Source organism: Protopterus annectens, chromosome 1.part2 (genome assembly GCF_019279795.1).
Source record: "Protopterus annectens isolate FY-2018-M chromosome 1.part2, PAN1.0, whole genome shotgun sequence".
NCBI lineage: Eukaryota > Metazoa > Chordata > Ceratodontiformes > Protopteridae > Protopterus > Protopterus annectens.
Window position 1 is genome coordinate 690378746 of NC_056727.1, and position 25563 is coordinate 690404308.

At 41.5% G+C, this 25563-nt stretch overlaps 1 protein-coding gene across 8 annotated transcripts in view; it reads left to right on the forward strand.

The window, feature by feature from the left end:
• BIRC6 (baculoviral IAP repeat containing 6) overlaps nt 1-25563 on the forward strand; it is a 4524268-nt gene that overhangs the window by 1152324 nt on the left and 3346381 nt on the right. For all 8 annotated transcript variants that reach the window (XM_044058419.1, XM_044058463.1, XM_044058448.1 and 5 more), the window contains exon 15: nt 8947-9078. In XM_044058419.1, the coding sequence (XP_043914354.1) occupies nt 8947-9078 (132 nt within the window). The remainder of the gene's footprint in view (nt 1-8946; nt 9079-25563) is intronic.

The following is a 25563-nucleotide window of genomic DNA, read 5'->3' on the forward strand; positions in this document are numbered from 1 at the left end:
TTCGGCCTACCTCTTGATCGCCCTCTTGCTTTCTGTCTCCCTCCAGAGTTATTCCTTAAGGGGGTACTACACCTCAGGCCCCCCAGGAGGCCTATTCCATCCCCATGAGATCTAATTTGTGTTTTAGAGAAGCTCACTGTTGCCCCCTTTGCACCAGGTCTTAAGGCATCCCTGAAACGTTGTACCTGGAAAACTGTACTCCGCATGGTTCTCACATCAGCCAGAAGAGTGTCAGAGCTCCAGGCCCTCATGACAACAACTCCCTTCCTCATCCTCATCAAAGATAGTGACCCTGAGGACCATTTCCTCCTTTATGCCCAAGGTGGTCAATGAGCTATCCTTAAGTCAGGATATCCACCTGCTCATATTTTCCTCACCCCCAAAATGACAGTGAGAGTCTTACTCTCCCTTGATGTTCACAGACAACTGAGATTTTACCTTGACAAGACTAAGGCCATTGGGAAATGAGAACAACTATTTGTCTCCTTTCACCCCAGAGCTCTGGGAAGGGCGGTGACAAAACAGACTATTTCTACTTGGATTTCCAAGGCTATTTCCTTCTGCTACACATTCCATGGGAAATAACTGAAGTCCAAAATAAGGCCCACTCAATTAGAGCCATGGCTTCATTAAGGGCCTCCTTCAAAGGACTGGACACTGCATCAATTTTAGAGGCAGCTACATGGGCATCTGTCTATAACTTCATGAAACGCCCAAGTTGGATCACATCTCCAGATCCAGAGTGGGGTTTGCTAGGGCAAGCCTTCATGGCTTCATCATGGAGAATAGTTCCATTCCACTACCCCCTTCTTCCCTGTGAGCTTTGGCACTCACCCAAGAGTTTGGAATATTGCAAAATGAGAATAGAAGGACATAGAATAGTTGTGTAAAATCTTACCATGACCATAGACGTCTTTCTCTTCCATGTTGCAGTATTCACCCCCCCCCCTTTTCTATATAAACTGTTCCTTCTTGGATGCCCCAGGACTTGTACAGCTATACTGGAACTAAGGTCCTACTTGGAGCATTCAGTTCTGAGGAAAGATACATGCAGATGTTGATTTTATGGCCCACACACCCTAGGTCAATGTCAGATGTCCCACGTACCTAGCAGTGACTACAAACTTTTGTATACTGGCCGGATGTTCGGGTAGCAAGCAGAGGATAACCCAAGAGTTTGGAGTACTGCAGCATGGAAGAGGACATCTATGGATGTTCATCGTGCTATACTGCTGCAGTCATCACACTTGGGTTATCCTGTCGTCAGGCAGTCCCGCAGTCAGCCGAATCCCAAAGTCCTGGTCCGGCGTCGGTTGTCGTCGCCTCTTCCCTGACGTCAGTGCGACAGGGGTATAAAAGAGACAGCCGACGCCATTTTCTTCAGTCTTTCTTGCCGCGCGGTGCCCGAAGCAGAAGCAGTTTGCAAGTGCCAGTCGGCCAGCTCCTGAAATTTTCGAATCGAGTTTCAGCCCGAAGTCTTCTCTAAAGCTAAGTACCCCATTGGGGAAACTTTTCTTGCCTCAGACTGATGTCAGACAAAGTTAATAATTGTATTTCTTGTGGGAAGCAAATACCTCATAAGAATTTTCATTCTTATTGTATTCCTTGCCTAGGCCCAGACCATGATGTCTCTGGTTGTCGGTTTTGTGCTAGGTTCAACAAACGTACAATTAAGCGTCGGGCAGAATTCGCCCAGCATTATTTTGGCAGAAAATTTAACTATAGCATGCCGTCGCAGCAACCGACATCAGCAATGATTAAAAAACGCAGAGAGGACCGGCAGCCAAGGCCAAGACCAGATACCGAGGCCTCAGCAAGGCCTGACGCCGGTTCTCTGGTTTTCAGTGAGGCGCCTTCGCAGCCCCTGACTACCGCTGATTCAGAATTTCTGACGGCATCCCAAACCGAAACAGTTGGGCCTCAGGATCCGGTTCCACTTCACTCCTCGGACACCAGCCCCGACGGGGATCCGGAAATTTTGGATAGGCCTTTGGTCTCGGAGGGTGTTTTCAAACCGACAACTGCCTCTGCCAAGCCTCATGCTAAGCTCAAAGCCCCCTTGAAAGTTAGAAAACCGGGGCCACACACCTCCCCACAGGCCCCTATGCCTAAAAAACAGATGCTTAAGATGGCCGAGGATTTAATTACCCTTATCAGGGGATCCCAACCCCCACCTGACAAAAGGCCTAGACTGGAGGAAGATTATCCTTCCTCTGACCAAGCATACATTTCCTCAGGCATCTCTGATGACCAGGATTACTCCTTCCCTCCTTATGAAGACTCAGATGCTGAAGAGTCCATTTCCTCTGTCTCCCCCCCTGAAGACTACTCTTTTGGGGAAACTTTACACACCAAGATTACTCTAACTCCAAGAAAAGACTCTGTGAGTTTCTTCTTCTTCCACAGCGTAGACCCCTGGCAATCCCTCCAGTTTTAGACATTTTGAATGATGTTTTCTCTGAATCCAGTTTAAACCCAGATTCCTTACCTCCAGCACCAGCTAAATCAGACAGATACTACCGAGTTCCTGATACTCATAAGTTTCTATACAAAAGCCCTAATGCAGACCCCGAGACCATTTCCCAGGGTCCCAAAGGGGTTAAGGCCTCTACTGCTAAGAATCCACTTACTTCTGAAAGAGATTCCAGAGCGATAGAAAGATGGGGAAAGAAAGTGTATACGTCTGCCACTTTAGCCATGAGGGCATTAAACTGCCAATTCCACATGCTAAAATACCAACAGTATTTGATTACACAGTTAAAGCAGAAGCTGATCCCTCAGACAGATCAACTAGATTTGAAAGAGTTGCAGGATTTGCTGCATGCAGCAGAACAGGTGGGAAAACATACCTTAGAGTTTGGTTTTGATTCATTGGAAGCCTCAAGTAGAGCAGTTGTCACAGGGTCCGTCATACGTAGGCATGCTTGGCTTAAAGAACAAGCCTTACCAGAACATGTCAAAGCAAAGTTATTGGATGCCCCATTGCAGAAAGATGTGTTATTTGGTGTCAAAGCAGAGGAAGTTTTGAAGAAAATGGAAGAAAAGGCAAAATCTATGCAAACGGTTAAAGATTTTTTACAGGTACAACCTCCTCATTTCAGCAGAAACTGGACATAAAAAAACTGGTCCTTTCCTGCATCAGACAGACCCCAAAGAGGTAGGTACATGCGCCCAAGGGGCAGAGGCCAGCCACAAGGTTCTTTCAGGCCTAGACAATGGCATACAACAACTCAAAGAGGTGGAGATGAAAGATCTCAACCCTTCAGGAAACAAACACAATGACTTCCCTCTTCGCCTGCCAAGCAAAATTGCCCTGGCAGCACCTTTGGGAGGGAAACTGGCTCTATTTCCACAAAATTGGCACATCATAACAAAGGACAAATGGATTCTGGACATTATTACCCAAGGCTACAGATTTCACTTCCACACTTTACCTCGGATGAGAGGCATGCCAAATCTGCCTCCAAACCAATGGACAGTGGCTCAAACGCAAATTTCACCTCTCATGGATATGAAAGCAATTCAAAAGGTACCTACAAAAGAGCAAGGTCAAGGTTTTTACTCAAGACTGTTTCTAGTCCCAAGAAAGGACAAAGCCTGGAGGCCCATCTTAGACCTCTCAATTCTGAACACATACCTGGAGGTACCCAAATTCAAAATGCTCACACTACAGCAGCTCCTTCCCATGCTGGGCAAGGAGTCTTGGCTGGTAACGTTGGACCTCAGAGGCATACCTGCATGTCTCTATCAGACAAGATTGCAGAAGATACCTCAGATTTTTGGCAGGTACAACGCATTATCAATTCTCTGCATTGTCCTTTGGCTTATCTACTGCGCCCAGAGTATTTACGAAATGCCTGGCATCAGTAATTGCATATTGCAGACAACGAGGAATACAAGTTTATCCATATCTGGACGACTGCCTGATCCAAGCGGACAGCAAGGACATTCTATTACAGCATCTGGCTTTTGTAACACAGCTGCTCAGTTGCCTAGGGTACACAGTAAACAAAAAGAAGTTGAAACTAATACCCTTGCAACAGATAATATTCCTGGGTGCCAGCTTAAATGCAACGGCCCAGATGGCTTACCTCACGCCAGACAAAAAAAAACAATTGACTCAATACCCAGCTCACTGCAAGGAAATTCCTGCAGGCATTGGGGTTCATGGCATCATGCATTCAACTAATCCCATATGCAAAGCTGCATATGAGAAAATTACAATGGTACCTGAAAAGTGTATGGTCTAAACACAGGCACAGCCTCGAAACAAATATGCCTATCATTCCCTGCCTTCAAAAAGAGTTCCTATGGTGGGCTCAAACATGTCAAACAAATAAAGGGTCTTCCTTTCGTCTTACCTCCAGCAAACCAAACCATGACAACAGATTCTTCAGACTATGCCTGGGGAGCACACATGGCAGGACAGTGCATACAGGGCAAATGGTCTGCAAAATCAGTGCATCTTCACATCAACCAAAAGGAGATGCTAGCTGTGCAAAATGCACTGACAGCCTTCAAGGACCTCTTGCATCCAGGACAACTTCTAATAAGGACAGAGACAACACCACAGTCATGTGGTACATAAACAGGGAGGAACACACTCCTACCCTTTATGCAGACAGGCTATGACCTTATGGAACACAGCTTTGACCTACCAAGTACAACTACAAGCACAATTCCTGCCAGGAAAGGAAAACATATTGGCAGACGAATTAAGCAGAAATATAGTAGACCCTCACGAGCGGAGACTACACCCACAAGTATTTTCAATGATAACTCAAAGATGGGGATGTCCAGACATAGATCTATTTGCCTCCCCCAACAATTGCCAATTACAAAAATTCTGCACAAGGACTTATCACTCCCTAGCCTGGAAAGTGGACGCTCTGTCATTCAGTTGGACAACACTGACAGTCTATCCCTTCCCTCCACTACCTCTATTGACCAAGGTATTATTGAAGGTCAGATCAGAGAGACCACAAATGATCCTAATTGCTCCGGACTGGCCATGCCAGCACTGGTACCCATTACTAAGGAACTTGACTCACAGCCCTCCATGGATCTTGCCTCAATTCCCACTACTGTTGACTCAGAAAAACTATCAAACCCGTCACAGCCAGCTCAGAACTTTAAATTTAGCTGCATGGAGAATTCCTTAAATTATCAATCAACACTTCTCTCAAAGGACGTCCTGAATGTAATTGTGGAGGCCAGGAGGCCCAGCACCAGGAAGAATTACTCAGACAAATGGAAAAGATTTTGTGCATGGCACCAGGCTAAAGGTCAAAATCCTTGGACACCAAACATTCCTCACATACTGCAATACCTAACTGAGATGCTACACAAAGGCCTTTCCTTCTCCTCCATTAAGATCCATGCTTCAGCCATTTCAGCTCACTATAATACGGATCCCCCAATTTTCTCACACCCTTTACTTAGGCAGTTTCTCAGAGTGGCTAAGAATATAAGACCGCCCATAAAACCACCAACACCAACTTGGGACCTGAACTTCGTTTTAGAAAAGTTAACACTACCTCCTTTCGATCCAGCCTTCTCAGCAGAACTACAATACTCGTCTTGGAAAACGGCCTTGTTACTGGCTATTACCTCAGCACGCAGGGTCTCAGAACTACAGGCACTTATGGCAGTGGAACCTTTCATCATTTTCCATCAGGACAGAGTCTCTTAACGAATTAACCCTACCTTCATGCCCAAAGTAGTATCCAGTGTGGCTTTGAATCAGACCATTCATTTACCCACCTTTTATCCTAACCCACAGAAAAAAGGAGAAAGGCTCCTTCACTCTTTGGACATTCACAGACAGCTACGTTACTATTTAGACAAGACAAAGATCTTTAGAAAAACTGGCCAACTCTTTGTATCACATGCTGCAGGTTCACAAGGAAAGGCTATTTCAAAACAGACCATCTCCAAATGGATAGCACATTGTATCCGCTTTTGCTACTCTCACCATGGGAAGACAGTGCTTGTCAATATTAGATCCCATTCTACCAGGGCTACTGCAACCTCAGCAGCCTTTCTCAGAGGGATTCCAACCAAAGACATTCTGGAGGCAGCTACTTGGAGTTCAGTGCGCACCTTTACCAAGCACTACCACCTTCCATTATACTCAAAAACCAGAGCTGGTTTTGCCACTGCAGTTCTGCAGGGCATCCTAGCATCACCTAACCCAGTTTAGCACCAGCCACCCTTCCATAGCTTTGGGATTCTACCCAAGTGTGACTGCAGCAGTATAGCACGATGAATATAGTACAGTTTTGTACCTACTATAAATGTAGATGTTCGAGTGGTTATACTGCTGCAGTCCAGGTTACCCTCCCTCCATCCCCTCTACAACTCCATGTACATCAATCTATTGGATGCATGTCTATATGGTGTATTTGCTTACAGTTAGTACTATTGCTTATCTACTAAGGTATTGTTGCATAACTATTGTATTGCCTTCCTAGTTGGGTGCACCTGACATCTGGGACAAGAAAAACTGAAGAAAATGCCGTCGGCTGTCTCTTTTATACCCCTGTCGCACTGACGTCAGGGAAGAGGCGACGGCAACTGACGCCGGACCAGAACTTTGGGATTCTGCCGACTGCGGGACCGCCTGACGACAGGATAACCCAAGTGTGATGACTGCAGCAGTATAACCACTCGAACATCTACATTTATGGTAGGTACAAAACTGTACTTTAAGGTAAGATTTTGCACAACTATTCTTTTTTTCTATGTGGAGGCTAATTGCTGAATATTGCTTATTATACTTGGCATAACTAATCAGTGAGACAGTTTTTAAATATATCTTAAGGCTGTTATGAATTCTGATTTTCATCTTTTGTAGATGGTAAATATTTTTATTTCATATTCCAAAATTGACGAGGACCTGCATTCCCTAAACTGCTTGCTTGGTTTTCCCACATGCTGTGACTGCCAGGGACATCGTTTACTCTCTCATGTTGTTCAAATTCACACTTTTTCATAGAAACCCAATATAAGAAAAACATGTAAAAGGAAGGCACTATGGACTTTGATTCATTTTCATTCCTTCCTTGTTCCTTCCATTCTGAACTTTCTCTGTTAAATTATTGACTGTCTGCTAAGCCTTTTGTCCATCTCAATTCTTTTTTTTTTTTTTTTTTTTTGCATTATCACATTTCTACCAATGTCTTCCTGACAACTGCTTGGTTTCAGTTAAGGTGTGTCCTCAGAACTGTCCTCTTCCTTAGAATCTAAATTTTGTGCTGAAGACCCTAACTTTACCTTCTTTTGAATGTGCCTCTGCAGCAGAGTTAATGTTCTTGTCATTGAAGAGACTCTGTTTTTGGTGAACTGACTTTGGTGAACATCAGGGCTTGTGCATTGGTTCTCCTTAATTTTTCATCAAGAAAACTAGTGTTGTGCACTAGTCTATGTCCATAGTTGTAAACCTGTACCAGACTATTACTATGTCAGTCTTTTTTCCTGAATTACTTCAATAAAGGGGAGTAGTATCTTTTTCATTGTCTAGGCATTCACAGTAGCTGTGATTTTACTTAAATAAAACAGTCACATTGGTTGAGACAGACAAATGGAGTCTTGCTAGGCAGTTCACAGAATGTATTATATTTTGTTACAGAAAGTATTCTAAAAAAGTCATATCTCTAGAGTCAAACTCCAAAACGTTCTTGTAAATGTCATCAATAGATGACATTTGTGTACCTGTGACTTTGCTTTTGTGGATGTGTTGTCCAGGGAAAGTTTTTCCTTCAGGGCTACTGCATTATATGGAATCATATCGTAGCCATACAGACTCTCATACTGAGGACTCTACAGTAGAAGTTAGAGGATAATGTGGATCATTCCCGATATGAACATTGTGTACTTACAGTAAGCATAGATCCAGATGACACAAGTTTATCCTCTTCTGTAAATTCACCTGTCGTCCCCCTTTCTTTAGCATGAAAGAGAGTCCTGGATAAGGAGTTCTTGCGTAGATACATAGCCCGGTGCTGAGCTCTCCGTTTGTATAGTTTCTGAAATCTGGTGAGAGAAGGCAAGCACAAAGCATTTTAAGAGAGGAGGAGCTAGAACTTGAGTAAGTTTTTTTTATGCCAAACTGACTTGAATATGGGGTACAAATACAAGAAGGTGAAGAGGATGTACTGTGATTATCTAGCTCTGTCATTATGCTAAGTACATAGCTTTCTTTTTTTGTTGGATATTTTCTCAACTTTTGCGTAGAAAGCAGTTGAGATCCTCCACATCCTGCCTTTTTGACATTACTGATGAAGTTTAGTCTGCAGAGACTTACAGGAGATGAACATAATAAAAGTATAATTTGGCAAGAGTTTCTTTGACCTTGAGATCTACCAAAACAGATGCCTCCAAAGATTTGGAGTGACAGTATGGTTCAGCACCAACCTTTTAATTGGTTGGTTGTGAAGCAGTAGGCTGTTTTTCATAAATGTACTGGTTAAATACCTTTTGATTAAGGGACACTGCATGCCTCCTTCATAGTCTCTTCTGCATATTCTCATCGTAATGAAAGTGTTAATTTCTCACAGGTTAAAAAGCTAAATTTGAGACACTGATATTTTCCAACCATTTTAATGTAACTGTTGTAACTTCAAATTGTGTTCTTTCTTCTTTGAAGAATACAGCATCTTATAGTATGTATAAAGTGTAATCTTTAAATTACTTTTTGACTGTCTTTCAAAGTAAAATGTATGCATTTTATCACAGTTGTACCAGAGTAAGCTTAATTTCAAGTGTGTGTGTGTGTGTGTGTCAGACTGCCTTTGTGGATGCTATAGGAATGCACTTAAAATGTGGATATTGCTTAGTTTCCAGGGGTGATAGGCATTTGAAATTTGAGGGAAGCCAGGCAGTTAGGATGCTTTTGACAACACTACAGTTCTGTTGCTGTAACACTGCATGTTTTTTTCTGTCAAGGCCCACGATTATGTGATTTTTTGGAAGACCACAAGGAGGACATTCTCTGTGGCCCAGTATGGTTAGCTAGTGGTCTCGATCTTTCTGGTCATGCTGGGATGTTAACACTAACAAGTCCAAAGCTTGTCAGAGGTAAGGTGTCATTTAATTTGCTTGCTCTCTCTAATGAAGTTGTTAAAATCTACTGTTCTAAAAAGTAAATGTTATTTAAATTATTATTTTAGCAATACAAAGCTGTATTGTTGTCTTGCTGGCAGGTGATAAGTGTTACAGTACCCTTAGAGTCAGTGAACATAATTTCACTATTTGGCTGCTCTTGGATTATTTGCTTTGTCTTGGTCATATGTTTAGTTGTATAAACTGTTTTATTGCATTAGCTTTAGAATTTGCACATTTGATCTTGATTAGCATATCTTGTGTACAGTCTTGATAATAAGATTCCATCAGTGTTGTTGGCAAATTTTCTTTCTAGAGGTTGCTCAAAAGCCTTATTCTGGGAACTGTAGGAAATGATCTGATGTCATTTTCATTCGTTCTTTGACCTGTGGGTTTAGGATCCAACTTTGCCACTATCCAAGTTCAGGATGCGATGCTCAAGCTCCATCTCTCCATCCCATAATGCCTTTTCCCCCCAGAATACCTCAAATCTCATTTGTCATTCATTGAAGAAGCATCAGGATTATGTTGCTCCAGTGTAGACATTGAAGTTTCTGTTAAGTCAGCTTCTACCAGTCCTTTCAGTGCTCTTCCTTCCTGTCCTCCCCACTTTCTACTCCTTCTAGTTTTATATTTGTAAAATAAAAAAATAAAAAAAAAGCCTTTTTAGTTTAAAGTTGTTAAAAAATAGTTACTGAACTTTTTGTGAGTTTCTTCCGTGTTTCTTTTCTCTCTTCTTTCTGTCTGTTCCTTTTTTCAGTCTCTTCACTTTCCCTATCTCTCCTGGATTATCATGGCTGAAAAGACCACTAAATCCTTGAGGTTTAAAAAATGCACTTCCTGTGGGCATAAGATTAACTTGTTTGATGCCCACATGGAGTGCGTTTACTGTCTAGTCCCTGCTCAGCAAGACAGTTCTTGCAAGGTGTGTGGTGGTTTTAATCAGCGTGCTCTTACAGACCGCTATAACAAGTTGGCTCTGAATGGCTTACTTCCCCCTTCCACTCCCTCTAGACCTTCCACTTCAGGGGCTCACACCACAGTTAGAAAGCCCAAGGAGGGCAGAAAACACAGGAAGAGTTCCCCTCAGTGCGCCTTCTCGGAGCTGCTAGAAACACCCCAAAACCTTTGGATCTGAGTGTCGCTCATCTGGTCAGGATAAAACAGATGAACATCCGTGGGTTCTGTTCAAGCAGCTTTATTACACACAAACACATCAGAAATGAGGCTTTGTAAGTTAAATTTATAAACAGATTAACTACCGCACTCATACATGTTAACACTCTGGCTGTTCTGTCAAAATGGCACTGCTGGCTGCATGTGCCCTGTATTTGTGTGCATGTGCTACATCTGGAAATGCTTCTTAAAGTTACATACACACACTGATCTACATCCTCCTCTTTTGAGAAACTGTCCTTATACAAAATGACAGTATTCAATAACATGCAATTTACAAAAATGAACTTTTGACATGCAGTTATGCAGAACTAGTTATTTGACATGCAGTCATACAAAATTAGACACATATAAAACAGTTTTGCCCATGTTGCTGTGTGTTTTCCACTAGGTCTAGAAATACGACCTGACTGTGTAACATAAAAGTCAGAACTGGATCTAGCAACGGTAACTGTCTTAGAGGACTGTTCAGTTTTGGGGACATCTGGGACATCAGGAATGGGAATGGATACTGCGACATGTTCTTCGCTATGAACATTGTCAGATTTGCTCTGAGTTCTAGAGTTTGTATCACAGGGATTATGCTGCAATACAGTTTCTGATACAGGAAGAAGTTGTCTGCAGTTTCTCCTGTACTTTATACCTTCAGATTCCACTAAGTAGGATCGTGGCGTGGTACATATACTTCTTTCTTGATCAATTCGATCAAAGCCTTTCGCCGTTTGCATCCTCAATGTCTCTCCTCCTTTTAACGGACAAAGAAATCTGCTCCTTTTATCATAGCTGATTTCTGGGGAAAAAAGCTTTTTAAAGAGTTGGGCTTTGATTGCTCTGTTTTTTTAGCTTTGGGCACCAACAAACTAAAACTGACAGGCAAGGTTGTTCTGGTTTGCCTAGATAGAAGTCTCTGAGCAGGTGAGGCAAGTAGATTGTCACGGGGTATATTTCTCAGATTGAGTAAATTCAAGAAGATATCGGTATTGTCGGGCTTTGATCTTTCTACTAATTGCTTTCCACTCTGTACTTCACGTTCACCAAGGCTGTTCGACTGAAGATATTCAGGATTGCTAGTAACATGGATAAAGTCCCACTCTTTAGCAAATCTCTGAAACAATGCAGACAGATCCGCTGTATGGTACCAATGAAGGCTGTCCTCCACTTGTAATCCAAAAAATAAGCGACACTGAGCTTATACTAAATCTCTTTAATAATATACAAAGAAAGACATGACGTACAGATTTAGCGCGCTTTCATCTTACTCACTGAGACTTCATCAGAATCAACTGTTGTTAAGAAACTCCATATTTAAATAACCTTCCACAGTATTCTATTGGCTCCCATGGCGCTTAATAAATTAATTGATAAATCAAATAAATGTAAAATAACACATCTCAGTGTGGTATAGCATAAATTCATGTTTCCTAATTAAAAATGTAATCTATAATATATAAAATGTAGTGTATAATGTATATATATCAATATATATAAAAATGAATAAATACATAAATAAATATAAATCAATAGATATATCACAAAGGCTGGTTGAACTATCAAGAGCATAGTAAAATACATAAAAAAAATTTAAACTTTCCTCTACAAAAAATAATAAATAATAAATATCATTCATTTAAAACATATATTATTAATAAGTGTTATTGAAAAAACAATATGAATTGACTAAGCAATCTTATCAAAAAATGCAAGCAACATGCTAGTGTGTAAACTCCATAGGTACAAACCAGATAAAATATAAAAACAATGCAAAAACTATAGAAATAAATAATGTCTATAAAGGGGACTTACTTATGTAACAGGCCAAAAATCAATGAGCAGTGTATTAATAAGGACAAACTGAAATTGTTGTAAAAAATAGATGTAAAAAATGGATATAAAAAAATATATAAAAAGTATGTAAACACTATATAAAAAATATATAGAGGGGGAGATATAAACAGCATACAGCTATATAAGCATGTTTGGATACAAGTACAATGGTCACCCCATCTTGTAATTAATATTTAATTTATTTATAACACTCTCTTGGAATTTAGTGACAATAACTTCAGGGCTGGTTTAATGGAGATATGGTCATTCATACCCAAGTGGGAACAAGAATCTAGTCTCATCTGCCATATCATTTCACGAAATTCCAGGAATGTCTCCCAGTCACCACCCCTGTCTTTTTGTTTTACCTCTTCCAGTACCCAGAATGTAATATTCATATTCATACATCTTAGTGTGTGTGCCTGTAAAGGGCATTATTTTCATTCTTTTTATTAATGTCCCTTACATATTCATATATATGAATTCTCAAGTTCCTTTCGGTTTTCCCCACATAGTATGCCCAACATGTCTTACAATATGCCAGATAGACTACTCCTTTTGTATAGCAACTGGAATATGTATAACTCTTCAATTTGAACTTAATACTAGGGATAGTAAGTTCCTTTTCACCCGCTATGAATGGGCATTGTGCGCATCTACCTTTGCGTGTGCCCCCTCATTATTTTCACCTCTCTTTTTCTCCAAAATATTTTTGAGATTCATATTTCTCCTAAAACTGTATTTTAAAGGTTGCAGAAAAATTTGTACTCTAGTGGGCATTCTACTAAACATATTCCAAATTCCATTGATACACCTCTTCATCCATCCTATATCAGAATAATAGGTTAAAATCAAACATGGTAATTCTAACCCTGGTGTCAACCTATCATTTCCCGTATAATCAGTTCTACAAATATTTTGAAATGATTATACGGGAAATGATAGGTTGACACCAGGGTTAGAATTACCATGTTTGGTTTTAACCTATTAATCTGATATAGGATGGATGAAGAGGTGTATCAATGGAATTTGGAATATGTTTAGTAGAATGCCCACTAGAGTACAAATTTTTCTGCAACCTTTAAAATACAGTTTTAGGAGAAATATGAATCTCAAAAATATTTTGGAGAAAAAGAGAGGTGAAAATAATAAGGGGCCACACGCAAAGGTAGATGTGCACAATGCCCATTCATAGTGGGTGAAAAGGAACTTACTATCCCTAGTATTAAGTTCATATTGAAGAGTTATACATATTCCAGTTGCTATACAAAAGGAGTAGTCTATCTGGCATATTGTAAGACATGTTGGGCATACTATGTGGGGAAAACCGAAAGGAACTTGAGAATTCGTATATATGAACATGTAAGGGACATTAATAAAAAGAATGAAAATAATGCCCTTTACAGACACACACACTAAGATGTACGAATACGAATATTACATTCTGGGTACTGGAAGAGGTAAAACAAAAAGACAGGGGTGGTGACTGGGAGACATTCCTGGAATTTCTTGAAATTATATGGCAGATAAGACTAGATTCTTGTTCCCACTTGGGTATGAATGACCATATCTCCATTAAACCAGCCCTGAAGTTATTGTCACTAAATCCCAAGAGAGTGTTATAAATAAATTAAATATTAATTACAAGATGGGATGACCATTGTACTTATGTCCAAACATGCTTATACAGCTGTATGCTGTTTATATCTCCCCCTCTATATATTTTTTATATAGTGTTTATATACTTTTTATATATATATATATTTTATATCTATTTTTTACATCTATGTTTTACAACGATTTCAGTTTTTACTACAATTTCAGTTTGTCCTTATTAATACATTTCATATTACTACACTGTTCATTGATTTTTGGCCTGTTACATAAGTAAGTCCCCTTTGTAGACATTATTTATTTCTATAGTTTTTGTTTTGTTTTATATTTTATCTACACACTATCATGTTACTTGCATTTTTTGATGAGATTGCTTAGTCAATTCATATTGTTTTTTCAATAACACTTAATATATGTTTTAAATGACAAATGATATTTATTATTTTTTGTAGAGGAAAGTTTAGAAGATTTTTTCATGTATTTTACTATGCTCTTGATAGTTCAACCAGCCTTCATGATATATCTATTGATTTATATTTATTTATATATTTATTCATTTTTTATATATATTGATATACATACATTAATGACTACATTTTATATATTATAGATTACATTTTTTAATTAGCAAACATGAATTTATGCTATACCACACTGAGATGTGTTATTTTACATTTATTTGATTCATCAATTAATCTATTAAGTGCCATGGGAGCCAATAGAATACTGTGGAAGGTTATTTAAATATGGAGTTTCTTAACAACAGTTGATTCTGATGAAGTCTCAGTGAGTGAGATGAAAGCGCGCTAAATCTGTATGTCATGTCTTTCTTTGTATATTATTAAAGAGATTTAGTATACACTCAGTGTCGCTTATTTTTTGGATTACAACAAGCGGAGGACAGCCTTCATTGGTACCATACAGTGGATCTGTCTGCATTTTTTACATTTGTGGTTGGTAAATCTCTGAAACAACTGAGTGATAAACTGAGAATGGTTGTCAGAAATAACTTTGTGTGGACTACCATGGACTGAACAATGACATTTCATCTTAGTAATAACAGCACTGGACATTAGGTTAGGTAGCAAATCGATCTCAAACCAGTATGAATATGAGTCTACCAAGACTGTCATGTTGACTGTTCCACTCAAATATGTCGGTTGCTACTGTTGACCAAGGTAGTTCAGGAAGTTGGCTTAGCTGAAGTGACTGTTTTTACAAATGCAGCTTAGTACTGTTGCACACTGAACAAGAAGAAAGCACTGTGTCAATGTCTTTTGCTAGAGAAGGCCGAAATACTAGTCCTCTTGCCTTTCTTTTGGTAGAATTGAAACCTGGGTGGCCACGATGCAAAATCTGAATACTTTCATGTTGTAAGGAAGTAGGAACAATAACTTTTGGACCTTTGAAAATAATACCATCTTCCATCTGCATCTCGTCTCTGTATGGAAAGCAAGGTTGTACTTCTGGCAGGACACAGGGTTGCTTTGGCCATCATACATTGATGAAGTGATTGAGCTTTTGCAAAATTGGGTCAGTCTTTATATGATCTCGCAGTTCATTAAGTCTTGTGGTAGACAAATTACTCACTTTCATGACATCAGAGTCAAAATTCAGTGCATCAGGCTGTTTAGTAGCATTTCTCGATTATCTGGATAAGGTATCAGCTAGATAAAGAAGTTTACCCCTCGTATAGACCATTTTGAAATTGTACTTTTGCAAGTTGTGTCATTCTTTGTAGTCATGCTGGAGTGGAATGCATAGGCTTCTTTAAAATAGTAACTAGAGGCTGATGGTCAGTTTTTCTCTGGGTTGCCAACTGGCTTACTGACAGAACCCACACTGTAAAAGTAGCTGACTACAAATCCACCTCCAGACAAGTGACAAGTGGAGTAACTCAGGGTTCAGTCCTGGGGCCGCTCTTGTTTGGCATCTACTTCTCTGAAGTACAGGCCAACATTAAGGGACTCTGGCTAACAAAGTTTGCAGGTGACTGCAAACTGGGAGCCATTATTGAATCCCCAAATGATGTGGATACGCAACAAAAGGGCCTTACAGAAACAGATGCTTGGTGCCAGAGCCATGGGCTCAAGCTCAGTGCCAAGAAATGTATAGTTATCCCCTTCGGGAAAAAAACATGTACCCGTAAATTACCACATAGATGGCAAAACACTTAACACTGAAAGTGTGATGAGAGACTTGGGGAAACAGGTGGACAGTGGTCTCACCTTCGATAACCACATCGCCACAACAGTCAGGAAATCCTTCTATGTGGCACACCTCATCACTAAGGGATTTTCATCCAGAAAAAGGAGGCCATTGTCCCACTGTACTCATCCCTCATTAGACCCATTATAGAATACAATGCCCCGTTTGGTATGTACCTCTCAAGATATCTGCAACAACTGGAAAGGCTGCAGAAATACCTCACTAAAAGAATCACAGGCCTAAAACAGATGCCCTACACTGACCGCCTTAAAAAAACTCCCAACTATACTCTATCGCATATTGTCTACTTAGAGGCAATCTCTGCCTAACATACAAGGCCATGTCAAGCCCAGAGCTGTTGGATATGCTACACTTGAAGAAATCCCAATCCCTCAGAGCCGCACACTTCAGGGATCTAAACCTTGTCATCACAATAAACAAAACATGCTGGAGGGATAGGTTCCTGACCCAGAGACTCCCCAGACTCTGGAATAGACTGCCCATGCATGTCAAGCAGAGCGCCTCTTTGTCCCTCTTCAAAAGGAACTTTGATGATTTGATGGGAGAAAGAAAATTCACCCCGGGGATCATGTCAGTCGCCCTGCTAGACAGGGGTCCAGAGAAGTAAATAATGTGGGAAGAAATAGCCAGGGAATTATTATGGCTGGCTTGTATAGGCCCTAGGGCTGATAGCCTAGTACCAAACCTATGAACCTATGATTGCTCCACCATAAATATAATCATGGAACTTCGAACACAATTGCCAAAACTTCCTTCTCAATTTGAGCATACTGCATCTCAGTTTGGGTGAGAGTTCTAGATGCATAGGCAACAGGTCTGCTCTCTTGAAGAATAACTGCACCAAGAACAAAACATTAAAGCATCACGGGAAAGAACTCCTTGTTTGTGGACATCATAATATCTTAATGTAGGCAGGTTAGCAATTTGCTGTTTGATGTTATCAAATGCTGTTTGGTGGTGGTCTAACCATGACCATGCAACATTTGTGCGTGTCAGCTCTCTTAAAGGCACAGGTAACTCACTAAAGTCAGGGATAGATTTGCCCAAATAGTTAACCATACCAAGAAAACGTTGTAGAGCTTGGACATTTTTTGGAAATGGCATCTCAAGAATGGCTGCTTGCTTTGAAGGATCTGGTTGTAAGCCTATACTGTTAAATAAATGACCGACATAAGTAACTTCTAGTGGTCTGAATTTGCATTTTAGAGGGTTGAGCTTTAAATTCACTTCACACGCTCTGTCCAGAATGTTCCTGAGGTTTCTGTCATGCTCTGCTTCACCATTGCCTCCAACCAGTAAATCATCAACTATTGCTGCACACAGGTAGCCTGAAAAAAATTGCTCCATTGCACTCTGAAAGACTTCACTGGCAGAATTTATTCCAAGAGGCATCCTGAGGAATCTGTATCTACCAAATGGGGTACTGAATGTAGTCAATAGTGAAGATTTGAGATCAAGCATCACTAGCCAAAATGGAGACTCTGCATCTAAGACAGAAAAACTGTGGCATTTGTTATGAGGGTTGCAATCTCCTCGATGCATAGGCTGATGAGATCTTTTTAATGTTGTTGTTGTGTCTTTTGGCTTATCCCGGTTAGGGGTCGCCACAGTGGAACTCCTTTCCGCTAATGTTTGGTAGTGGATTTTTACGTGCCGAGTTACCAGCCCTGACGCACAACCTTCAATGAAGGCACGCTCATTCACGCATGCCTCCACACACAAGACGCTCTAGCTGAGAATCGAACGGGACGGCTTGCTGTGAGGCGACAATGCTACCACAGCACCACTACCGCGGGATTGATGAGATCTTTTTAATCCCTTGTTCAAATCTGTTGGGTCAATGCATTTTCTGATTTCATCTGAATTTTTCTTATGAGCAGCCACCATAGACAACACTCACTCACTTGGTTCTGTGACTGGACAAATCACACCTTGCTGCACCATTTTGTCTAACAGGACCTTGACCTTGTCCTGCATAGGTGTTGGAACTCTTCTTGCTGGTCTGACAACTGGACTGGCCACTGGGTCTGTCTTCATGAAGTATATAACTGGATATTTGCCTAACTTGTCAAACACATCAGCATACTCTCAGAAAATGTCACTGAAGCTGGAAGTGGGACATGTGTTTACATGATGTATTTCTTTGATAAAAGAAAGCAGTTTCATTCTTAAACTGTCTCTGAGACCTAATAATGACTGCACAGGTCTTCTAATTACATAAAATTGCAAGCTGTAACTGTTCTCAGCCGAGTAGCATGAAAGCATTACTGATCCTTTGTTTTGAGTCTCTTCATCTCCATAAGTAACAAGCTTCACACAATTGACCAAATTAAGTTGCTCACCAGCTCTCACTTTAGCAAAGGTTTCTGCTGACATCACATTACACTTTGAACCAGTGTCTACTTTGAGCTTTGTGGGCTTACCATTGATCAGGACAGTACACAATACTTCATTCTTTGCCAGTAAATCTACTGCATTAACTTTTTCACCAATCACTGATACAAGATATACATGGAAAGTAGGGATGTTCATCGTGTTACACTGCTGCAGTCATTACACTTGGGTTATCCTGCCGTCAGGCGGTCCCGCAGTTGGCCAGAGTTCCAAAGTCTTGGTCCGGCATCGGTTGCTGTCGCTTCTTCCCTGATGTCAGTGCGCCAGGGGTATATAAGATGCATCCAATGCCATTTTCTTCAGTCTTTCTTGCCGCGCGGTGCCCGAAGCAGAAGCAGTTCGCAAGTGCCGGTCGGCCGACTCCTGAGATTTTCGAAGTCGAATTTCAGATCCGAAGTCTTTAATAAAGCTAAGTACCCCGTTGGGGAAACTTTTTTCTTGCCTCAGACCGATGTCAGAAAAAGTTAATAATTGTATTTCTTGTGGGAAGCAAATACCTCATAAGGACTTCCACTCTTACTGTATTTCATGCCTAGGCCCCGATCACGACGTCACTAGTTGTCGGTTTTGTGCTAGATTTAACAAACGCACTATAAAAAGACGTTTTGATTTTGCTTTGCACTACTTTGGCCGAAGGTTCAATTATACTATGCCGTCGGATCAACCGACGACCGCAATAACGAAAAAACACAAGGACAAGGATAAAGACAGGCATCTGAGGCCCAAAACCAACGACAAAACCTCTTCTAGGCCAGTCGCCGGTTCTCAGTGAGGTGCTTTCGCAGCCCCTGACACCCGCTACCACAGAGCCACAAGCCGCCTCCGACTCCCACGTGGAGACAACTAGGCCTCTGGAAACTCAAGGTATTGGGCCTACGGAAACTAATCCCTCAGATGTGTCCGGAGCCGCTGAGCAGGCATCGGCTTCTGAGGGTGTTTTCAGACCTTCACAGCTTACCATTAACAGCCAAGACAAAAGTACCATTAAAGACAAAGAAACAAGTACAGCATTCTCCTGGGCAGTCCTCCATGCCTAAAAAACAGATGCTTAAAATGGCCGAAGACCTCATTACTCTAATCAGGGGTACCCATCCCCCTCCTGAGAAAAGGCCTAGGCAGGATACAGACTATGATTCCTCTGATCAGGTTTCCATTTCCTCTGATTCCTCTTCAGACCAGGGATACTCTCTACCCCCCTATGAGGACTCTGATGCTGAAGAATCTATCCCTTCAGCCTCTCCTCCTGAGGATTACTCTTTTGGGGAAACTTTACATACCATGAGGGAGCATTTCCATTGGAAAAGTCAGGATTACTCAGAATCCAAGAAAAGGCTCAGGAATTTCCTTTTATTGCCTCAGCACAGGCCCTTGGCTATTCGCCTGTGCTTGATATTGTGGATGATGTGTTCTCTGAATCCAGCTTATCTTCTGATTCTTTGCCCCCTGCACCAGCCAAGCCAGATAGATATTACAGAGTCCCAGACTCTCACAAGTTTCTTTATAAAAACCCTTTGGCGGATTCAAAAACTATTTCCCAGGGTCCAAAAGGGGGGTTAAGGCTTCCATTGCAAAAAATCCAGTGCCCTCTGACAGAGATTCCATAGCTTTGGATGGATGGGGGAAGGAAGTATACACTTCTGCAACTTTAGCAGTAAGAGCTTTAAATTGCCAGTTTCACATGCTTAAGTACCAACAATATTTAATGGCTCAGTTAAAACAGAAAATGCTTGCAAGCTCAGAAGCTCCTGATTGTAAAGAAATGCAGGATTTATTGCATGCAGTTGAACAGGTGTGAAAACATACTCTACAATGTGGTTTTGATTCTTTAGAGGCCTCTTGTAGGGCCACAGTTACAGGTTCTGTGATTCGAAGACATGCTTGGTTAAAAGAACAGAGTTTACCTGATCATGTTAAGGCAAAATTATTTTATGCTCCTTTACAGCATGATACCTTGTTTGGTGTTAAGGCAGAAGAGGTGTTAAAGAAAATGGAGGATAAAGCTAAATCTATGCAAACAGTCAAGGATTTCTTACAGGTACAGCCACCTTGATTTAGCAGAAATTGGCCAACAAAGAATTGGCCCTTTCCAGTGTCAGACAGGCCACAGAGAGGCAGATACAGACGCCCAAGAGGCAGATCTCAACCCCAAGGCTCAAACAGACAACGACAGTGGGGCACCTCAAGCCCAAAAGGAGGTGAGGACACGTCTCAACCTTACAGGAAACAGTCACAATGACTTTCCCCTTCGTACGCCAAGCACTTCCCTTTTGGAAGCCCCCTTAGGGGGAAAACTAGCACTTTTTTCTCAAAACTGGCAAACAATCACCCAAGACAAATGGGTTCTGAATATTGTCTCAAGGTTACAGGTTCCACTTTCATACTTTACCAAGGCTAAAAGGAATGCCAGACCTGCCACAAAATCAATGGGCAGAGGCACAAAAACAAATTTCAGCCCTCATGGACATGAGAGCTATTCAAAAAGTACCACAACAGGAACAAGGACAAGAATTTTACTCAGGACTCTTCCTGGTCCCCAGAAAGGACAAGGCCTGGAGGCCCATACTAGACCTTTCAATTCTAAATACTTACCTGGATATTCCGAAATTCAAAATGTTGACATTACAGCAGCTTCTACCCATGCTGGTCAAGAAGGGCATGGCTTGTTACTCTGGACCTCAAAGAGGCATACCTGCATGTCCCTATCAGACAAAATTGCAGAAGATATGTTAGATTCAAAGCTGGTGCAATGCACTACCAATTCTCTGCACTGCTCTTTGGCTTATCTACTGCGCCCAGGGTCTTCACAAAGTGCCTGGCACCAGTAATTGCATTTTGCAGACAAAAAGGAATTCAAATATATCCATACCTGGACAACTGCCTCATTCAAGCAGAGACAAAGGACATTCTCCTACAGCATCTGGCGTTTGTAAAAAGGTTAATTTTTCTAGGGTACACAGTAAACAAAAAGAAGTCAAAACTAGTGCCCTCACAACTGATTATATTCCTGGGTGCCAGCTTAAATACAACGACCCAGATGGCTTACCTCACGCCAGACAAACAAGTTCAACTAACTCATTATTTTCAACTACTGGCAAAAAAGTCCCATCTCCCTGCAAGAAAAATTCTGCAGGCCCTGGCATTCATGGCATCCTGCATACTACTAATACCATATGCCAGACTGCATATGAGGAAATTACAATGGTACCAAAAAAGTGTTTGGACTCAACACTCTCACAGTTTAGAAGCAGTAATACCAATGATTCCCTGCCTACAACAGGAGTTTCGATGGTGGGCACAGGCATGTCACCTAAACAAGAGTCAGCCTTTTACCCTACCCACAGCCAGGCAGACTCTAACAACAGATGCTTCGGATTACGCCTGGGGAGCACACATGGCAGGAAAATGCATTCAGGGCAAGTGGACCACAGACCAGATGCATCTTCACATCAATCAAAAAGAGATGTTGGCTGTTCAAAATGCCCTAACAGCTTTCAAGGACCTTCTGCATCCAGGACAATTATTATTAAAGACAGACAACACCACAGTAATGTGGTACATAAACAAGCAAGGGAGCACTCATTCTTATCCCCTATGCAGGCAAGCCATGACCTTGTGGAACACAGCTCTAACGTGTCAAGTTCACCTGCAAGCACAATTCCTGCCAGGAAAGAAAAATACTCTGGCAGACGATCTAAGCAGAAATATCATGGACCTTCACGAATGGAAATTGAATCCACAAATCTTCAGCATGGTAACGCAAAAATGGGGATGCCCAGACATAGATCTTTTTGCCTCCCCACTGAATTGCCAACTACAAAAATTCTGCACAAGGACTTATCACAAGCAAGCATGGAAAGTGGATGCTCTTTTGTTCAGCTGGAAAAACCTAAAAGTTTATGCCTTCCCGCCACTGCCTCTCCTTTCAAAGGTACTCCTAAAAGCCAGATGAGAAAAACCACAGATGATCCTGATTGCTCCAGACTGGCCACGCCAGCACTGGTACCCTATCTTAAGGAACTTCGCTCAAGGCCCACCATGGATTTTGCCTCAAATTCCGCACCTTCTGACTCAACAAAACAATCAAGATCCCACACAGTCAGCTCAAAACCCTAAACCTGGCTGCATGGCAGATTCATTAGTCAAACAGGCAACACCTCTCTCTAAAGCTGTTATGAATGTCATTTTGGAGGCCAGGAGGCCTAGCACCAGGAAAGCTTACTCAGAAAAATGGAAGAGATTCTGCACCTGGAAACAGGCTCAAAACCTTGACCCTCTTGTTCCAAACATTCCTCAGATTTTACAATACTTAACTGAGATGCTGGACAGAGACCTATCCTTCTCATCAATTAAGATCCTTGCCTCTGACATTTCAGCACATTACAACACGGAGCCTCCTTTATTCTCTCATCCCTTGCTAAAACAGTACCTCAGAGGGGCTAAAAACATAAGACCGCCCCGGAGAGCACAAACACCAACTTGGGACCTCAATTTCGTTTTGGATAAACTAACCCTGCCACCTTTTGCGCCAGCCAATACAGCCGATCTAAAATTTTTATCATGGAAAACAGCTCTGCTCCTGGCAGTAACTTCAGCACGAAGAGTTTCAGAGCTACAGGCATTAATGGCAGTGGAACCTTTTATAATTTTTCATCAGGACAGGGTTTCTTTAAGGACAAACCCTACCTTTATGCCAAAGGTAGTATCTAGTGTGGCTCTTAACCAAATCATCCATTTGCCAACTTTTTATCCAAACCCCCAGAATAAAGGGGAGAAACTTCTGCATTCTTTGGACATACATAGGCAGCTACGCTTCTTCTTGGACAAAACAAAAGCTTTCAGGAAAACTGAGCAACTGTTTGTAGCATATGCTGCAGGATCACAGGGCAAGGCTATCTCAAAGCAGACTATATCCAAATGGCTAGGACACTGTATACGTTACTGCTACACACAGCATGGAAAATCAGTCCCAAATAACATTAGGCCACATTCCACCAGGGCAGCAGCCACTTCAACAGCCTTGCTCAGAGGAGTACCTACCAAGGAAATTTTGGAGGCTGCAACTTGGAGTTCAGTGCACACCTTTACCAAGCATTACCACCTGACTCTTTACTCTAAATCCAGAGCAGGATTTGCCACTGTAGTTCTGCAGGGCCTCATAGCCAATCCTAACTCTTTATAGACCAGCCACCCAACCTTAGCTTTGGGATTCTACCCAAGTGTAATGACTGCAGCAGTGTAACACGATGAACATAGTACAGTTTTGTACCTACCATAAATGTGGATGTTCAAGTGTTCACACTGCTGCAGGCCAGGTTACCCTCCCTCCATCCCCTCTGAACTAGCTGGACTTATCTATGCCTTTCTATCCTATACAACCTTTGTGGTGTATTTGCTTGTAAATGAAGGTATTATTTTTATATGTATATTTTTTATTAGCAATATGTATTGCCTACCTACTTGGGGGCACCTGACATCTGGGCAAGAAAAAACTGAAGAAAATGGCGTCGGATGCATCTTGTATACCCCTGGCACACTGACGTCAGTGAAGAAGTGACAGCAACCGCCGCCGGACCAAGACTTTGCAACACTGGCAGACTGCGGGACCGCCTGACGGCAGGATAACCCAAGTGTAATAACTGCAGCAGTGTGAACACTCGAACATCTACATTTATGGTAAGTACAAAACTGTACTTTGCAACTCTCTATATGATCACCTTGCTTTTTTGAGTGATCTTTCTTAATAAATAAATGAGGCTTGCTTGATTTACAAAAATTTTGAAGATGATTCAGTGTTTTATACTTGTGGCATTGCTGACCAAATGCCAAGCACTTATCTCTTTTTGAGTCATGGTTGGCACCACAAGTAAGACAGTTATCGTTAAGACTTGATTTGGGTTTTGCTGACTCACTCCTGTACTGTATTGAGCATGCTCTTTTTACTGAGCTAGTCTTGGAACTTGCTAGAAAGCTCTGAGGTCTGCCTGCCTCTCTCACAGGTCAAAAAACAAACCAAAAGGTTCCGAACCAGCAGGTGTAAAACTCCAAAGGTTTATTAGGAAATGTAAAAGTAAAGCGCTTTTCGTCTCCCTTAGTAGGAAGACTTCTTCAGACAAAGGAAAAAATCATCAAACACAATTTAAAACCCAAAAAAAGGGGGGGGGGGTGTTACAAAATTACAAACAGCTGCCTTAATTGAACCCACTGACATACCTTCACATTTAAAGTTGTATTACTGCCTCTCTCACAGGGGTTGCTGCTGCCATCTGCTTAGGCCTGTTTCTACTTGCCGTATGTTGCATGCTGTCTGTTTGCTCTAGAGGCTGTTGAAACCATGCTTTTATTACTTGCAAAGCATACTTGTGTGCCTTTCTGTAAGCTCATGGATTTGAGAAATCTCTGTGTCTTTGCTTAATGTTAAGTCACTGTATGTATGTATGTATGTCTTTCGACTTTTCATGGTAAGGGGTTGCCACAGTGGAACTCCATTCCGCTAATGATTGGCAGTAGATTTTTACGGTGCCAGGTTGACAGCTCGACGCCCAACATACAACAAAGGCACTCCCATTCATGCATGTCTTTCGGAAAGCCACTTGAGCACTGGAAGGACATGCAGACTCCACACAGAAAGCACTCCCTGCACTCCAGCCAAGAATCGAACTGGAGAACCTCTTGCTGTGAGGCAACAATGCTGCCGCTGCACCACCGCAGATCTACACGAAGCAAAGTCTTTCTCACTGCAGCACTGTTAGCACCACACACAAGCCTGTCCTTCATTAATTCATCTTTCAAGTCACCAGTCTGCACGTTTTAGCTTTATTTCTCAGGTCAGTGATGTAAGCTGCAAAAGTTTCACCTCGCTTTTTTGGTCTCTTGTGTAAAATAAGTACCTCTCTAATGTAACATTGGTCTGGGGGTTACACTTTTCTCTAAATTTACGTTTTAAGCACTCAGGGTCTTCCCTTGATTCAGCTGGTACCACAACATGATGGTTTGCCCCCTCTCCTGCATATACTTCTGGTGCATACACAAATTAATGCTCTTTTTCATTGGCTTTTGACCCAGCTAAGCTAAACAAAATGAACACCCTTGTATGTGCATCTTTGTCAGAAAAAGCTGCTTGTATGAAAATATTGTATTCCTGCTCGAATACTTTCCAGTTTTCTGCTGTATTATGATCAAACACAAGTGGACCTGTCTGCAAAATGCTTCTGCCACAGCAACACA